At 42.8% G+C, this 16,020-nt stretch overlaps 1 protein-coding gene across 1 annotated transcript in view; it reads right to left on the bottom strand.

Moving 5' to 3' along the window:
- Positions 1-1,103: 1,103 nt before the first annotated feature.
- Positions 1,104-16,020, bottom strand: part of LOC306806448 (amine oxidase [flavin-containing] A-like) — a 34,629-nt gene continuing 19,712 nt past the window's right edge. The window contains exons 5-15 of the mRNA XM_079315239.1: positions 15,675-15,766; positions 13,209-13,350; positions 11,554-11,703; positions 10,434-10,593; positions 9,077-9,173; positions 7,674-7,727; positions 6,702-6,759; positions 6,177-6,274; positions 4,867-4,978; positions 3,534-3,596; positions 1,104-2,352 (exon numbers count right to left, since the gene is read on the bottom strand). Coding sequence (XP_079171365.1) covers positions 2,197-2,352; positions 3,534-3,596; positions 4,867-4,978; positions 6,177-6,274; positions 6,702-6,759; positions 7,674-7,727; positions 9,077-9,173; positions 10,434-10,593; positions 11,554-11,703; positions 13,209-13,350; positions 15,675-15,766 — 1,182 coding nt within the window. The 3' untranslated portion in view covers positions 1,104-2,196. The remainder of the gene's footprint in view (positions 2,353-3,533; positions 3,597-4,866; positions 4,979-6,176; positions 6,275-6,701; positions 6,760-7,673; positions 7,728-9,076; positions 9,174-10,433; positions 10,594-11,553; positions 11,704-13,208; positions 13,351-15,674; positions 15,767-16,020) is intronic.

Below are 16,020 nucleotides of genomic sequence, written 5' to 3'. Positions count from 1 at the left end.
CTCCCTCTGCTATCCCTTCTGCCAGTGCTCGCTCTGATTTTTGTTCTACTTCCAGCAGCCCTTTCACCTAAGGTTTTCCCATTTCCCAGGGGTATCAATACATTCACTTCCCACACTGCTGCTGAAGGACTTGGTGTAGACCTCAGCCTTTCCCACTTCACCCTGTATTTGAAAAGGACAGAACATTTCCCACTTCTGCCAAGGGAGTGCAAAGCTCTTTCTCCAAAAACTGGGGCACTGAGCACCCCTGGTTAGGGAAGATGCCCAAAGACTTTCCCACTCCCCAGCCTGGGTGAGGGCTCTTCTTGCTCCCAGAAGAAAGAGGTGTTTCCCTGGTGCTTCATCCTCACAGCTTTAATACCTGCAGCTCAGTGCTGGGGAGTTGTCAATGGTGATAAACTCGGTCCCATTTTCTTTCAAAATTGGTTTAAGAAAGATGCCTGGCTGTTTAATATTTAAGCTAAATGTTTAATGTTTAAACAGGGAAATTGGCGTGATTGTCAGAAAGGGCATTAAAGCAGGATGGGAACTGGTCTATAATCTCTGACAAACGCTGCCCTTTCTCTGCAGCAGCCTGGTGCCTGGGGCTGCAGGAGTTTCAGAAATGCCAATTTTAATCAATCTCTCTCATTTCACTTCCCGCCTGCCAATCCCACAGCAGTGAGACGTGCCTTTCCCTGGGAAGGGGGAATGTTGTACCTGGCCCTGTTTAACAGCTTGAGATGAGCTCAGCTGAACTGCACTGGTATTTCAAACCCCAAACTAATTTCAATAGAAATGTGCATGGATAAGGTGAAAAGTGAAGCTGGACAGTGTTGACTCATGGGCATATTGCAGATAATTTGGGGTGCACACAGAAGTTCTGGAAATGTCCCCCTGGGGGAAGCCTGTGGCAGTGTAGAACTGTTTCACACCACAAAGGCTCAGCAGCAGCCTGTGCTCCCTCCCTGAGGAGGCACTGTGGCTGTGCCAGGCTGCATGCACAGGGTAGTGTGCACAGGAATTCCTGCTCAGCAATGGCTGGAGCTGGAGAGAGCACATTCAGCAGGGAGCCCCCAAGACAATCAGCAATTCATGTAACTCACAAAAACCCAAGCAAGAAAGAATCTGAAGAAAAGTTTATAAGAAGATCAAGGTTTCAGGACTATTGAAAGGCACATTTCACCCATGTTGAACAACAGTTGAGTTCATGGACACGTACAACGTTCAAAATTCATGGCAAAAAGACCACATCATGATGGTACATTGTGAAACATACATTCCAGACTTCAGTAAAACACTAAAGTGATTATTTTAAGTGTATCATGTACATAATAAGAGCAGATGCATCCAATTACTGTAATTTACAAGGCAGTAATTCGAGCCTCAAATACATTTCTCCTTATTGGAAGAAGGAGCTACAGATTAGCAGTGAAATGAGGGGCAGCAAATGGACAGGGAGCCAGGAAGCTGCTGCCATTTGGAAAATAACAGCCAGCACCTGCTGCAAGTCGGGGGAATTTAACTTTGCTAATTCATTTCACTGTGCTGTGGCAGCACAAGGCTGGGCTGGATGGATGCTCTCAGGGCAGGCACCCTGCAGTGCAGATGTGCACAGATGTTTCCTTGGCAGTGGGCAGAATGAAGCCCAGCCATGCCTCCTCTTTCCCTGTTCAGTGCTGTGCCTTGTGCTAATTACCTCCTCTCATCCAGCTCGGGGTTAAGTTTCATGTTGCAATGATTAATAATTAATCAAATGCATCTGAAAATTAATTTGGCAATTCTACGACTGATCGGCATGCTAATCTCTTCTGTGCAGTGGGGATGGTATGGGAATAACCTCAGATGTTCTGAGGTGAATGCATGAGGGCATTTACTATCTTATGTAGTGAAAAATGAAACATTGAGTGGGAACAAAAGCGTTCTCCCAGACCTCTCTGCAACTCAGAAAAGGTGTGATCTGCATTTGCTTTGCCTGTATTAGGGATACATCATTGATATTATCATGTCCAACCAAAAACAAATGGAGAAATTTGAAAAACACCCCCACAGTAGATTTAGCTGGTAGCAACCTCAGTAGATTTGATGCATTAATTATGGGACTAAAAAGAAAAATCACAAGGAGAATAGTAACTTTTGCTCTTTCCAGCTGTCCATGCCACTTTTCTCCAAAATAACACTCATCTGGTAAAGGGGAGGAGAGGGGGCGTGGTGCCGCTAGTTTCGAGCGATGAGTCCCTTTTTACAGGCAAAGAGCCCCACAGCAGCCACGGAGGAGAGGCACAGGGTGCAGCTCAGCAGGCACAGCAGCCCCGGCGCCGAGGGCAGGTTCCTCTCCCAGAAGGTGGTGGGGAATGGTCGGGCTGGGACATCCTGGGGGAGAGAGGAGATGGTGTCTTAGGCTGCAATACAGGATGTGACCAAAAAGTAGGTATTCTATCACCTCTACTAAAAACCAGGTGGGACAGTGATCCTTATCTCTGTGGGAGATATCATCTGCCAATGGACCATCTGTTAAAACCGGCTGGGGCAATGTTCTTTATCTTTTCCACAACCCATCCTCCCTCAGAGAGATATCTTCTGTTAATGGGCCATTGAGTCCCACTGTGTGACTGATAAAATTACATCATCCCACTGGGAGATGCTCCACCCAGGGGGAGGAGCCAAACATTTCCTACCTAGATAAAAACTGAGATTTGGAACACCAAGGCAGTCTTTTCCCACTAGATTCCCAGAGGATAACCAGACCTTTCCACATCATCACTGGACTTTTGGAAGAAAACTGCACCTTCTACAGGAGCACTGCTTTAGCTGAACCACATCTGTCACTGCAGGAGGATGCAGTCACCATTTAATGGGACTGCTGCCAACACTCTGACTGACTGACAGGGTGTCAGCTTGAATTCTGACTGTGTCAGTGCTTTGGGTTTGGTTTTTTTTGTAATACTGTATTTTTATTTTAATTTTCCTAGTAAAGAACTGTTATTCCTATTCCCACATCTTTGCCTAGAAGCCCCTTAATTTCAAAATTATAATAATTTGAAGGGAGGGGGTTTACAGTGTTCATTTCAAGAGAGGCTCCTCCCTTTCTTACAAACACTGTCTTTCAAACCAAGACAGATGGTGACTCTGCACACAAGCAGGGAGGTGGCAAATGGCCCCCACAAGATTGGGAAGGTTTTTCCCGAGGACCAGATTGAGCAGGGAAGAAGAGTCATGGCTGTGAGATGTGTTTTCTCTCATCCTGAACAGCCACAGGACAGTGAAGATTGAGTTACTCGTGGCTGGAATGAGTTCCATTTGATTTTAAACCATGGACTGGACTGGGCAGAATTAGGCTGCACTTTTCAGTCCCTCAGGCTCTGATATCATTGTCCTTGACTCTTAATCACCCACCCTTCAGACACAGGCAATACTATTCCTTGGACAAGTCAACAAAATCAATACCATCAGCATGTGAGGTGACTAAATCCTTGCCTGGCAGCAGGGTGCATAGGAATCACTGAAACAGGGACACACATGTCTGACTGGGTGACAGTGATACTCTGGCTTACCTTTGACTCTGGCTCTGGCATCCAAATTTCACCCTTGGAGATCTTCCCCATGCTGTGCAGTACCTAGAAAAAATAATTATTTGTACCACGTGAAAAAAAATTATAACCCACAATACTTCCAGTTTTGGAGAAACAGAGGAAGTCAGAGAAAGATGACATTAATAAAATCTATAACTATGACTAGCTGAAAGTCTTTTGAACCAGAAAATGTACAGTGATTTCTATTAGAGCTTCTCTGAATATTTTTGTGGGAGGTTTTTCATTTTAGTTTTTTTCTGAGTAGAAATGCTTTTTTCTCAAGGCAGTTTGAGAAATACCAAGGTGAGGTTACTGCCATGCACTTGGGACACAGAACCTGTTAGGAGTGATGCTTCTGGGATATAGAAAGAGGAGAGATGCAACCCTGAGCTCTCACAGCATTGAATTATGGAGCCCTCCCTCGCCTATTCAAGCAGTACAAAGCTCATTAAGGATTTTTCTTGAAAATAAACTGATTGCAACAATCATGTGGATTCTTGGGGGCGAATGAACGCCTCCAGAAGACAGCTCAGTGTCTTTGTAACTACTGCTCACAGGAATGGAGAAAAGAGAAATTAGGTGACTTGAAATGAAGCAAGTAATAAGGATTATAAGGCAAATATGACATTCTGTCAAATGAAAATAAAAGACTGATTTTCCCTTATATAACAACTCTGTGGCTTTGCCATGCAGCAGTTGTAACTGCAATGTGCACCCTTTAATGCTTTTTTCCCCTCCCTCCAGATTATTGTAAAGGGATTTCACTGTGACTGGGATCCCAGCCCGATGTGTGTCATTCTGAGGAGATTTAGACATTATCAGATCTGCTCATTACAATTTCATAAAGCTCAGCTAACAGGACTGTCTTGTAAAAGAAGCAGCAGAAGGGATAGCTCGAAAACAGGAACAATGTTCAGATTTCCAGATTTTTGCACAGGAAATAGCTGTGAGCATTTGAAATTACTGAGATTAGTTTTAAAACATGCAGTGATTAATTTGTTAGAAACTGAGGTAGTGTATCTACAAGCAGTATCAGGTTAGGGTTTTTTTTCCTTTAGATATGCAGTACATGGCATAAGCTTTATTTTAAATCTCCAGTTCAGTAATATGGTGATTTGGTTGAGATTCTTGGCTTCATTTTATTCAATAACTAATCAAGTACATTTAAAAAAACAAAAATACTTAGGTCACATTGCTTTCTGGGATCCTTCCTATCAATTCTAGGAGCCTTTGCACTAAATCAGACCCTCCAAGCTGTACTTAATCCTTTCTAGCCTTTTGATAGAGATGTAGAAAGCAGAGCAGTGGTCTGTACCTCTCTGGCTGCTCTCTCTCCTGCCTGCACAGCCCCCTCCATGTATCCACTCCACTGCGTTGCTGTCTCCGTGCCAGCAAAGTAGATTCTGTCAACAGGCTGGCGAATGATCCTTCAAAACAAGTGGAGAATGTCAGGTGACAAGGCAATGTCAAATGACAGTGACAAATGGCAATGACAAAAAGGCAATGATCCTTCTAAAAGCAATTTATGGCTTTGATGGAGCGCGTGGCTTCAGCTCTCCGGAATCCCTGCAGACCTGGGCTGAGGTGCAATAGCTGTCCCTGCAGGATCACCTGCTTGCTTCTGCACACAAAATTCAAGATCTGAGAGAGAGAAAAACCTAAGGCATAAATCAGTGCTCCCAGCTTCCATGCAAAATAATACAGGCCTTATTTTAGTGCTGGGATAAGGAATAATCCTAACAGCCTCCAGCAATGCAGTGCAGCTGATAGATTTATGTCTTCTGCATGGCAGCTTTGCTGTTATCCTGCCATTACAGTGGAATGAGAATGACATTTTTGCAGAGAGAGATCACTAATATCAGCTTCTGTTTGGAGGCTGGACTTGCCTGGCTGCTGAAGGCCTGGCATTCAGGGAGCTGCATTCACCCCCCAGGGTCATAAGGGCAGACCCTCAGCCCTACAGTGCTGCACAAGCACTCCAGCCAACCCAGCTGGAGGTGTGGAGCTCTCTCTCCCACTGGGAATGTGCTTGGTCTAAGGGCTCACATCTAATCCCCCATTAGGTTCTCCTTGTCTGCTGGAGAGCAGCTTCCCCAGGCCAGACAGCTCAACCCATCACTGCCTGAGTGTTTGGGTAAATGACAGGAGGAGACTGCACATGGGATGACTCCTCCTCACATGATTTTGGCTCAGACAGGGTGTAACTCCATGCTGGACACGTTGAGGAACTCCTGGGCTCCTCCTGAGCCTCATGCACCACCTATACAGCCAGTGGAGACTCTTCATCTGACCAAGATGTGTGTCCTCAAGGGCTTGGGAGTCTCTACAGGGATCCATTGCAAATATTGCATAGCACAAACTACTGTAAATAATCCAGAGGGGAAAAGTTTTGTGGCTTTAGCAGGTCCCTCTGTAACTGTGTTTCATTTCCTTGAAAGCCACAAGAGAAACTCTGCTCTTAGTAAAGTAAATAACAAGATCCTTGTTAGCTGGGGAATAGGGGAGTGGAAAGAAGGTTGAAGTTCCCCTGATATTCTAAATATGCCATAGGTGTGTTGCATAAGGTATAGCACTGTACATGAGCTAAGAAATGTGAATTAGAAAGCAAAGCATTCTGTGTTTTACCTTCCATAGGAATGCATTATGCCTGGTGGGAAGTAGGCTGTGTAGCAACCCCCTGAATATTGCTCCATGTTCCAGTTCTTCTCTTCATAATGCACAGGCTGTGAGCATCAACAGAGAAAACAGTGAAACACTGGCAGAGAAGTTGGAAATAAAGAATGTATTTCTTTGAAGAGAGGGAAAAAACAGGCTAAGAATACCTAACAAAGGAGTGCCATGTCATCTGGTTAATGCTATCCATCTGCACAAAACAATTTTTTGTGCTTTTACAGAAACACCAGTCTCCCATGGGCACACGACAGGACAAACTAAAACATGCACTGCCTTCTCTTTTCTTGTGCAGGGTGAGACTGGCAGTTCTTTTCTTCTTGTACTCAGTCCTGCCCTCCCCTTGGGAATATAGATTGCATGGTACAACATGCAATTTTAGGTACACAATTTAGGTGCCAGGAACTTTGCCTTCATTATCCAGAACAAAGGAGCAACATTATTGTACAACAGAGACAAAAACAAGCATTAATTCCTTACATGTAAAGCCTCTTTCATCCCCAGTGCCTTGGCATATGCCTCACAGATCTTGGTTTTCCTATATGAAAATAAAATCAGAGTCAGAAAAAAAAAAAAAAGTGGGGGTGGAGGGGGAAAACCTCTTCACTCTCATCTTTCTTATAAAAATCTCAAATTTATTGAAACACATTGGAAAGAAAGTTGGGTTAGGCTTTGTTTTAAAATCTGTTTTCAAGTTCTTATCTTAACTTATCTCGTATTTCAAATGATGATGCCTAAAAGTTACATCTAAAATGGACCCAGGGAATGGGAAATGAAGGTTGATCTTGGCAATGAGCTCTAAAAAAATACATCTTTGTACAGCTTTTTTAGGATACAGAGTCAATTCATTCTCATGTTGGCTGGTATAAGACCAGAAGAAAAGCAATATAAATCAATTAAATCCCTACAGATTTACTACAGCTGGGAATAAAATATGAGCTGAAGAATGCAGCTTACATTCCTAAACAGAGCTCCTCCTTCACTTGCACAGCACCAAAATTCACATTTAGAAAGTACTGTTTGTTCATTTCACTGACTAATGGGGAAACCATACTTCTGTAAACACAGAAGTTTAAATATTTTATCACCCAGTCCAAATCTCAAGGAGACCCAAAAGTATCCCTGGGTTAAATCATCATTCAGAGGAGATGTAGTCTGGAAACATGCTTTGAAAAATCTCTGTTCACTTAGAGACCCAGAATTGGTAAATCATAGCATGGAAGAGTGGGCAGGACTAAGAAATTTAGAAATATCCGTAACTGGATGAATTAGCATTAGTGTCTCCACCTTTTTATGCTAGTATCTCAATTTCTGTCCCATTTTCCAGTGTTGGTAGTTGCACTGAGCATGTATAAATGTGTATATTCACAAACATATTCACACACATTCCTGTGGGGAAGCATCCCAGAGAAACAATTTGTTTCTGAATATCTACAGCTTCTGAACTCTTACCTCTCTTCCTTGCTGAGATGGGCCAGTTTGACAGCCTTTCTGGCAAGGATGAAACTGAAAAGAAAAATAAGGCATATGAACATCAACCTAGCTGATTTTTTTTTTGCAGCAAGAGCTGCAAGCTCTTGCTCAAAATTACTCTAAAAAGGGATTGGCAAAGCATTTTACCGGTATGTGATAAGCTTCATGTTTGTCATCATACCTCAACATTTAATAATTACAGGTCACAGAGGTGAAAAAGTCTGTGCAGGGTAACCTGCAGAGCTAACTGAAAGGGAGGGTGTGCATTTCCAGAGGGCACCTATGAAGGTCTGACCCAAAAGGACTGAGACCTTGAGCTTTCTTGAGCTTCTGAAGTCCAGCAGGCAGCCGCCTGTGTCACTTGGTGTTAGTAAGGGGTGGCAGCCTGCTGCTCTGACAGGCACTGCACAGTGCCATGGATCACTCCTGCAACAACTGGGATTAATATTTATTCATCTTGAAGGAAACAGATTTGGCAATCAGTTCATCTGACCCTAGTGGAGATATTCAGGGTTCCTACACTCTTTTAGAAAGTCACATAAATCCATGAGAAGAAAAAAGGCTGGAAACTGTTTGCCATATGGGCTTTGGAGGAGGTTTGCTGTTCTCATGGAAGCTTTTAAACTTTGAACATGTCCATAAACATGTACAGTTCAGTAGAAGTGGGAAGCTTTTCCTGCCAGACACTTAAGGAGTAGCTGCCTGACATTTATATTGGCCTTTTTTTGGCAGTCTCACCTCAGATTACGGTGGAAAAACTTGTGAAGATTGTTTGTTCATTTGGTTTCAGCTATTTTAAAAGCCAGTAAATGCTGTCATGTACTTTCCCACCTGTTTGTCCAAACTGTAACATTTTTACTTGTCAGTTGCTACAGAATCTAGCTTTTTTTCACTACATAGCTGCCTCCCTGCTCCAACAGCTGATGTTCCTTGTTCTGCCTCAGCTCAGTGGGGAGAGGAGACAAATGAGGATTTCCTGGACAATTTCATTGTCGTTTTGGACCAGGCAGTAAACATAAAAGCCCAACATAAGCCAAATACAGGCTCAAACAGATAGGTTGGAGAGGGATTTATTTCTAAATCTACTCCACAGCAAAAAAAACCCCCACATGAACTGAAAGCTTAAAAAAAACTACAGCCAAATTCAGCAACTCCTTCCCAACCACATCCTTTGTATTAGGCTGTTTGTAGCAGAACCTTCACCAAAAGTTTATATGGACTAGAGAGGCACAAGAGGTTTGACAGAAGTGCAAACTCCATCTGTACAAACTGTGGAAGTGGGAAAAACTGATGTAACCTGGTCATTTCCCCTCTCCCTCCTGTGCCCTCTAACTCTCACAAGAAGAAATTCACATCTGTGAGTGTGGGCTAGCAGCTTTTACCCCATAATGGCAGGGAAAGTTCCATCAGGTTTTGTGTCATCTATGGTTATTCCAATTGGAGACTCTTCATCCTCAATGATGAAGGAACCACAATAACCTAAAGGGAAAGAAACCCCAAGATGATTGTTAGAAAAACCTCTTGATGATCACTGTTTGAGAGTAATGAGCAAGGAAAATTATCCATAAAAGGAATTGTACAGTAATTCCATTATTACAAATAACACCTACATGTCTGAAGTGTCTCTGTAACAGTTTCTCTACTCTCTTCTCTCCGACTCTGGGAAATTGTGCAGACGGACTTGTAAAAATCTTTAAAATTCCACTGTTACTTAACAAGGAATTTCTGTGGACTGTTGCAAGTCCCTTTGGCTTTCTATTTTTGGGGACAATAAACATCAAAAATAAATTGATCTAGTCAGAACTATGGTGATTCACTCCATGAGTAACTTTGACCAAAACAAAACCCAGTGTAATTATATCTGGTCACTGTAGCCTCAAATTTACACTATTTTGATTTTGCTGGTGATAAGATTATTAGGAATGGTGCTCCATAACACCAATGCAGCAGAAGCATGGGCTGTCTAATCCAGGATCACATCAGGACTTGTTTCAGATGAACATGAGAAAAATCTCATATAGAGAACAATGCATACACCTGACTGTATTCCTGCCTACTCTTAATGTCCAGTTTATGTCCTGAAACATACAAAAATTATATTACTTTGATTAAGAAATATTCTTACCACTCCCAATATTGTTAGGAAGAAAGTGGAACTAATCTGTTCATACAAATAGTTCTGAAAATGGTATCAGCTAAAGCTGAGAAAAACAAGATATTACAGCACGGAAAAAATACCTTGAGCTAAACTAAAACCTAACCTACTTTTCCCAGTCCTTGGAGATATCAAGTCTGCAGAATAGAAGATTAAAATCAGGGAAAGGGCTTGCTTACACCTTAAGCTCTGCTTGTCATCTCCTGTAAATTCTCTTTGGCTGACCTAACTGTCCCTGGCAGGAGAATGGAGCTGATGCTGCAGGGAAGCTGCTGCTGCTGTGCTCTGCAGGTTTCAGCAAAGCTTTCCAGGGAAACATTGCCTCTTCTCTTGGTCATCCCACCTCAGGCAACTGCAATGATATTTGGGATCCTGTTTGGGTCTGGACTTTTCTTTGGGACAAGGCATGCACTCAAGCTCAGAGAAAGAGTTCTGCTTTCTAAGGAGCTTTGCTTTTCACTTTTCTGTGTGTTTGATTTTGGGGTTTTGCAGATTTAATCTCCCCTTGGATTTATTCCATGATTTTTAGACAGCAGAGTGTCAAAATTGTCACAGTTCCCAAGTCCTCTGCTTTCCCCACCTACCCTTCCTCCTCCAGAAGGCTTCCCTGTAGTACATCATGCACTTTATGACACTCCCCATGGGCAAACGCTGAATTAACTGGTTTCTCTTTGGTGGCAGCTCTGGTTTGTAATGAATCTTTGTTGTCAGGATTGGAGGGATGGCACTGATCACGTACTTGCCCTGAAATGCAGAACAAAGTCAGCACAAGGTGCTGCCTCCCAGAGAGCTCATCCCACAGGATGTGTTTGAAAGACACTCTTAATAGCTGCTAACAGCTTTCCCACACCTGACCCTGCTAGGTGGCCTTCCCACACACATAATTCCAGGTGACAAAAGCAATTCTGCCATTTCAGAAAAAAAGGAGCTGGAAAAAACAGACCAGAGTTGAAACTTGGCTGGAGACAGGTGGGGAAATGGGACAAGACACATCCTAGGGCCTAGGTAAAACTGCCTTTTATCATCTCCAGAGAAATATGATCCACATTTATCCCAATTATAAGATGCTAAAAAAATCACATTTGTGCATTTTCACAGAATGTTACTTCAGGACAAGGAACACTAATGGTGGTTCTAGCTTTCCTGAACATGCTCCAAGCCTCTCACAGGCCCTGGGTCTGACTGGAGCAGTGCAGACTCTGTAGGGTGGCACTACATCACAACACTGCTGCTCTCAGGTGCTCTCAGCTGGTGAGGCTCCTGCTGCCCCATGGGTGCCACTGTGGGTAACCATGTTTTGATAGAGCATTTCAAAGCACCACAGTACAGAGACAAAATCTTACAAAAGATGTTTGTAATGTCTTTTTTATTTTTTATTTCTGTGAACTACAAACTTAGACACAAACAGGAAGGTTATTTTTCCTTCCTTTGAAATGGTCTCAATGCAGAACTAAAACGTAAAAATAGATAAAGGCATAGAAAGTTAAGGCAGAGAAGTGAGAGTAATAACAGAAATCAAGTAGCAGAACAGCAAGAAGAGAGCCAGTCATAAATAAATCTGTAAAGCAGGATCCATGGAGTGTCAGCACAGTCCAAGAAATAGACACACACAAATGGGTACTTCCTGATTACATCTGGCTAAGAGCTACAGCAGATGTATTCCCCTACTAAATGCACACTCTACTTTTATTCTGATTGAATTACCTCATATATCTCATGGTTCAGAGTCTCCACAAGGACATTATCACCTGTCTGATCAATACTGATCACAGGTCTCTCCAGTTTAACTCTGCCTTTGAGGCGTTCCATTATTTTCTCCGATATCTGACCGGAGCCCCCTTTAAACTTCCTCTCCTAAAACAACAAAGGAAAAAGAAACACAAACAAAAAAATTGACAGCATTAATTACAGCAACATTGAATATGACTTCTGCTTACCATCATGAAATTCCAGGCCAAATCTTCAAGTCCTAAGGGTGCATAAAGACACCCAGACTTTCAGTAGAGTGAGGGCACAAAGCTGAGCCTCTGTGGGGATTACTGACTAAACCACTTTTGCAATGGCTTCCCTAATGATCTGGCTTTAAGACTCTTTAAGCCTAGAGAACATGCACATATAATGTAGGCTGTCTAGCAAAAATAAACATATCACTTCATTCAAAACAGGTTTTAAGTATTTTACCCACCGCTGTGCTACCAAAGCCCTCAAGTGTGACAAAGAAACCAACTGTAAAATGAAAGACTGTGCCAGCCCAGAAGCAAGACAGATCTTTAACTGAGTCTGGTCTTAAGGTAGTGAGCTTTCTGTGTCCCTGGGAAGACAATGCTGTCAGGAAAAAAGCACAATTTGTGACACACATTTCCCTGCAATGTCTGTGCAGAGGGTCAGGGGAAGCACTATAGCCTCTTTCATCTACCAGCCACCAGCAGGGAATAAAGAAGCTCATTTTTACATGTAAGATGCTGGTACTGGCACGGAGGGAAGGATCCATAAAGTCTCATGCTGAAAGACTGAAATATCTGCTCAAGCAGGTTTTATAAGACTTGTCAGGGCCATTAAGCCAGAAATCCTTAATGCCTTTGCTCAGCTAAAATTGATTGGGGTGAGGGAAGAAGGAAGCATGATAGGAACAAAGAAAGCTTTTCCCATCCAGCTACAAAGAAAAGGAAGAGCTTTTCCCAGGTAGCTTTCTCTTCTCCACATGTTTTGCTTAGCTATGAGTATCTTGGGATTAATTTTATTTTTAGCTCCTGCTGCAAAAGCTAGCAGTTGTGATGTAGGACAGCACACATGATTGAGGGGGGACCTGAGGAAGAAGGCTCTTAGTTAGGTCTGTCTCCTACCACAGGACAGACCAGCACTGCTTACATCCTTGTGGTTGTGTATTCTTACCACAAGGGACAAGTGTTGATGAAAATGGTTGCCATGTGAGCTGACCCAAGAAGGAAGGGCCTATTTACTTCCAACTCTTGCCATTAGAGGCTTCAACACCAAAAAACACCCACATTTCAGTCTGAAGTACACTTGTTCTGAACTCTTGTAAACATTCAAATGTGCCAAGTAACCCAGAGAAAATAAATTGGCTAAAAAGCAACACAACTGCAACAACAGTATTGTGCTGAACTGAATGCAGAAACCCTTCAATTGCTTAAATAGTCCCAATTTGTTCCATATTTTCACTAATAAAATCCTTCATTAAACAGGGCTAATTGACAGGGCTGTATCACCCCATGAGAACACATTTCTCTCTGTACCACATGCTCTCATCTTTTCATGAAATGCAGGGTTTTGGTGGATACAACACTACACTAGCTCCTTACTGTTTCAAGAGAAGAGGAAGGAAATGAGATAATTTGTACCTGGCCCCCATTGGTGATAGAGAAAATCCTGAATGTGCCCCCACATTGCCTCACATACCACAGGAACCAGAGGGCAGAGACTTGGTGGGGCTCAGACGTGACGTTGACGTTCACAAAGACCGTGGCAAAATCCCTGACAGCTCTGCATGAGACACAGGACCAGGAAAATGTGAGAAAATACAACCTCCTGACTGCTTCCAGGATTTTATCTGTCATACTAAACAAGGGCTGCTTTCCCAAAGTCAGAAAAGTCAAGATGATTAATATCTGTTCAGTTTTTCAGTCTGGAACGAGTCTGCTTAAACGTGTTTCTACCAGCACCTCCCTCCCTCCCAAAGTATTTACCCACTTAATTTGAAATCCCACTGATTTCACTTTGGTTAAATAGTTTCCCAGCTGCTATTCCTTTCATCAGAATAAATATTCTTCTAAGCAGAAGAACAATTTTTGTAATTTGCTAGAGAAACTTTTCTGCATTTCTCATGGGGAGCTCATAGGGCACATCAGCTCCAGGGTCTGATGGGTCCTGAGGGACTGAAGAAGCCACAGAGCCTGGACATTCCCCACCTGACATCTAACACTGCTGCACTGCTCTTTTGTGAAATCAAGAACCACACTTGGTAAATAACCCAGACAAAGAAACCAAATTGGCAATCATTGCCATTAAAATAAGGAAAGGGTCACTTGTCTACCACAGTACATTCACTGAACATAAACAGAGAAAAGGCAGCAGGAACAGAGGATCTGGCTGTTCACATTTCTTGCATTTGTGGCCACAGATTTCTAAGAAAATTGAGATCATTTTGCAAAGAAGGTAAAAGGACTTTGACTTCGATGAAGCTTCACAAAACAACATGAATTTATAATCATCCGATAAAAGAAGGAACTTACAAGTTATCTGGGCTAAAATATGTAACTTATAAACTTTTATAACCTCATTTCCTTAAGTATGAAGTTCATTCACCCCTATTTCATCCTATCAGCCAGGATATGAAAGCAGCCTGGACAAAAGAACCCTCTGTGACACCAGTGAGAGCACCAAGACACTAAACAGCTGCAACAGGTTCAAGCCTAAGAAATGTGAAAAATCTCCAGGATCAGTAGATGCTGATCTGTGACACAGGAAAAACAAATCTTATTTTGCAGTCTTGGCGCCAAGTCAGACAGAAAATGCTGTGGAAGAGCTTTTCTGTTTAAGCACTGCTTTTTAACTGCATGTAGAAAATGTGGCTTGGCTTAAAGATCTAAAATGGGTTTTTACTGAGTTTTTGAATGCATTTCAGCTGAGCACATCCATTAAAACTGGATGTTTTACTGACAACACTGGGAGTAGAAGCTGCCTAGCAGAGAAGTTTGTTAAAGGAGGAATCACTACAAACCCAGTCTGGCTTATGCTCCACCAGCTCCATGGCTAAAAGCAGAAGTAAAAACTAGAAGAGGAAGAGTCAGTGCACTTGCAACAGCAGTTCAAAATAACCAAGTTTGCAGGCAAAAGACTCATAAAACTAATTGCAAAGAAAATTGCAATGCCGCAGAGAGCACAAGCAAATCCAAATGGCTGTACAGGATGTCCCACAGAGCTGGAGCAAGCCCTGAGCCATAAAAATGAATTTCAGATGGAAAGTTTTGGTCAGGAAGCTGTGCAGGCACAGCACTAAACTGCAGTCAGAATGAAAGGGCAAACAGAGCACAACCCCACAAATGAAAGGCACTGAATAGGAGGGAGGAGAGTGCTAGAGAACAGCACAGGGGCCAGCACAGCAAGTGGGGACACGAGCACTCATAAGAGCACTTCTCTTTGTCTTATAAAAAGAAATGATTGAAAAGAGAAAGGAAAGAAAATTTCCAGTTGGCATCACCTCAATGTATTGAACATTGGGCCTTTTTTATTTGTACAGTGCAGTCCTTCACAGAAAGCACACTGATCATTTTATAGATGATACAACACCTTGAGCCCTCTTCCTACCAACTATTGCTGGTGGAATTTTAGATCTGTTACTCACAAACAAGGAGGAACCTGTGGGATGATGCAAAGCTGAAGGGCAGCCTTGGCTGCAGTGGCCATGAGACTGTGGAGCTTAAGATCCTGAGAGGAGTAGGGCAAACAGCAGAATTGCAGCCCTGGAATTTGGAAGGGCAGATTTCATCCTCCTTGAGGACCTGAATGTCAGTGTCTCATAGGAAGCTGTACTGTAAAGCAAAGAGCCACAGGAGAGCTGGCTGGAGTTCAATGATCCAATGGTTTGAAGGGAAAGGATGGTGGGAAGAGTCCACACCACCACTGCTGTGTGCAGGGACCTGCTGAAGCAAACCCCAGCTCCCCCAGCACCTCTGATAACACCTTGCCAGCCAAGCAAAGCCCATCTCAAACACCTCCTGATCTGTACTCAGCTGTACCACAGAACCTGCCAAAAAGACACTATCATTACACAGCTGGAATTTCAAAGCAGATAAAGATTTACATACTTGGTCCAGCAAATCTTATTTATCAGCTCTTTCATGGTCATTTTGTCCCATTCTTCAGCATGTGGGGCATCCCATGGTGCATCAACAGGAATCTGGAGACAGAGGTGAAATATCCAAGAAATGATTCCGTACTCCACCATTGGCTGGTCAGAGCTAATTAGCAGCACAAACTTAATTAATATGTTGGCCAGGAGTTTCTTTTTTCCCCTGCACATGGATATAAATTTGGAAAAAATTCACTAAATGGAATAGTTTCCATTCACACCTTTGGGAATTAATTGTAACATAACCACCAAATCTGTTTTTGTCTGACCAGTAAACCACATCCTTGTGGGACTCATCTGGC

The sequence above is a fragment of the Erithacus rubecula genome, assembly GCF_903797595.1.
Source record: "Erithacus rubecula genome assembly, chromosome: 1".
NCBI lineage: Eukaryota > Metazoa > Chordata > Aves > Passeriformes > Muscicapidae > Erithacus > Erithacus rubecula.
This window is presented reverse-complemented; position numbering and strand designations above follow the sequence as displayed.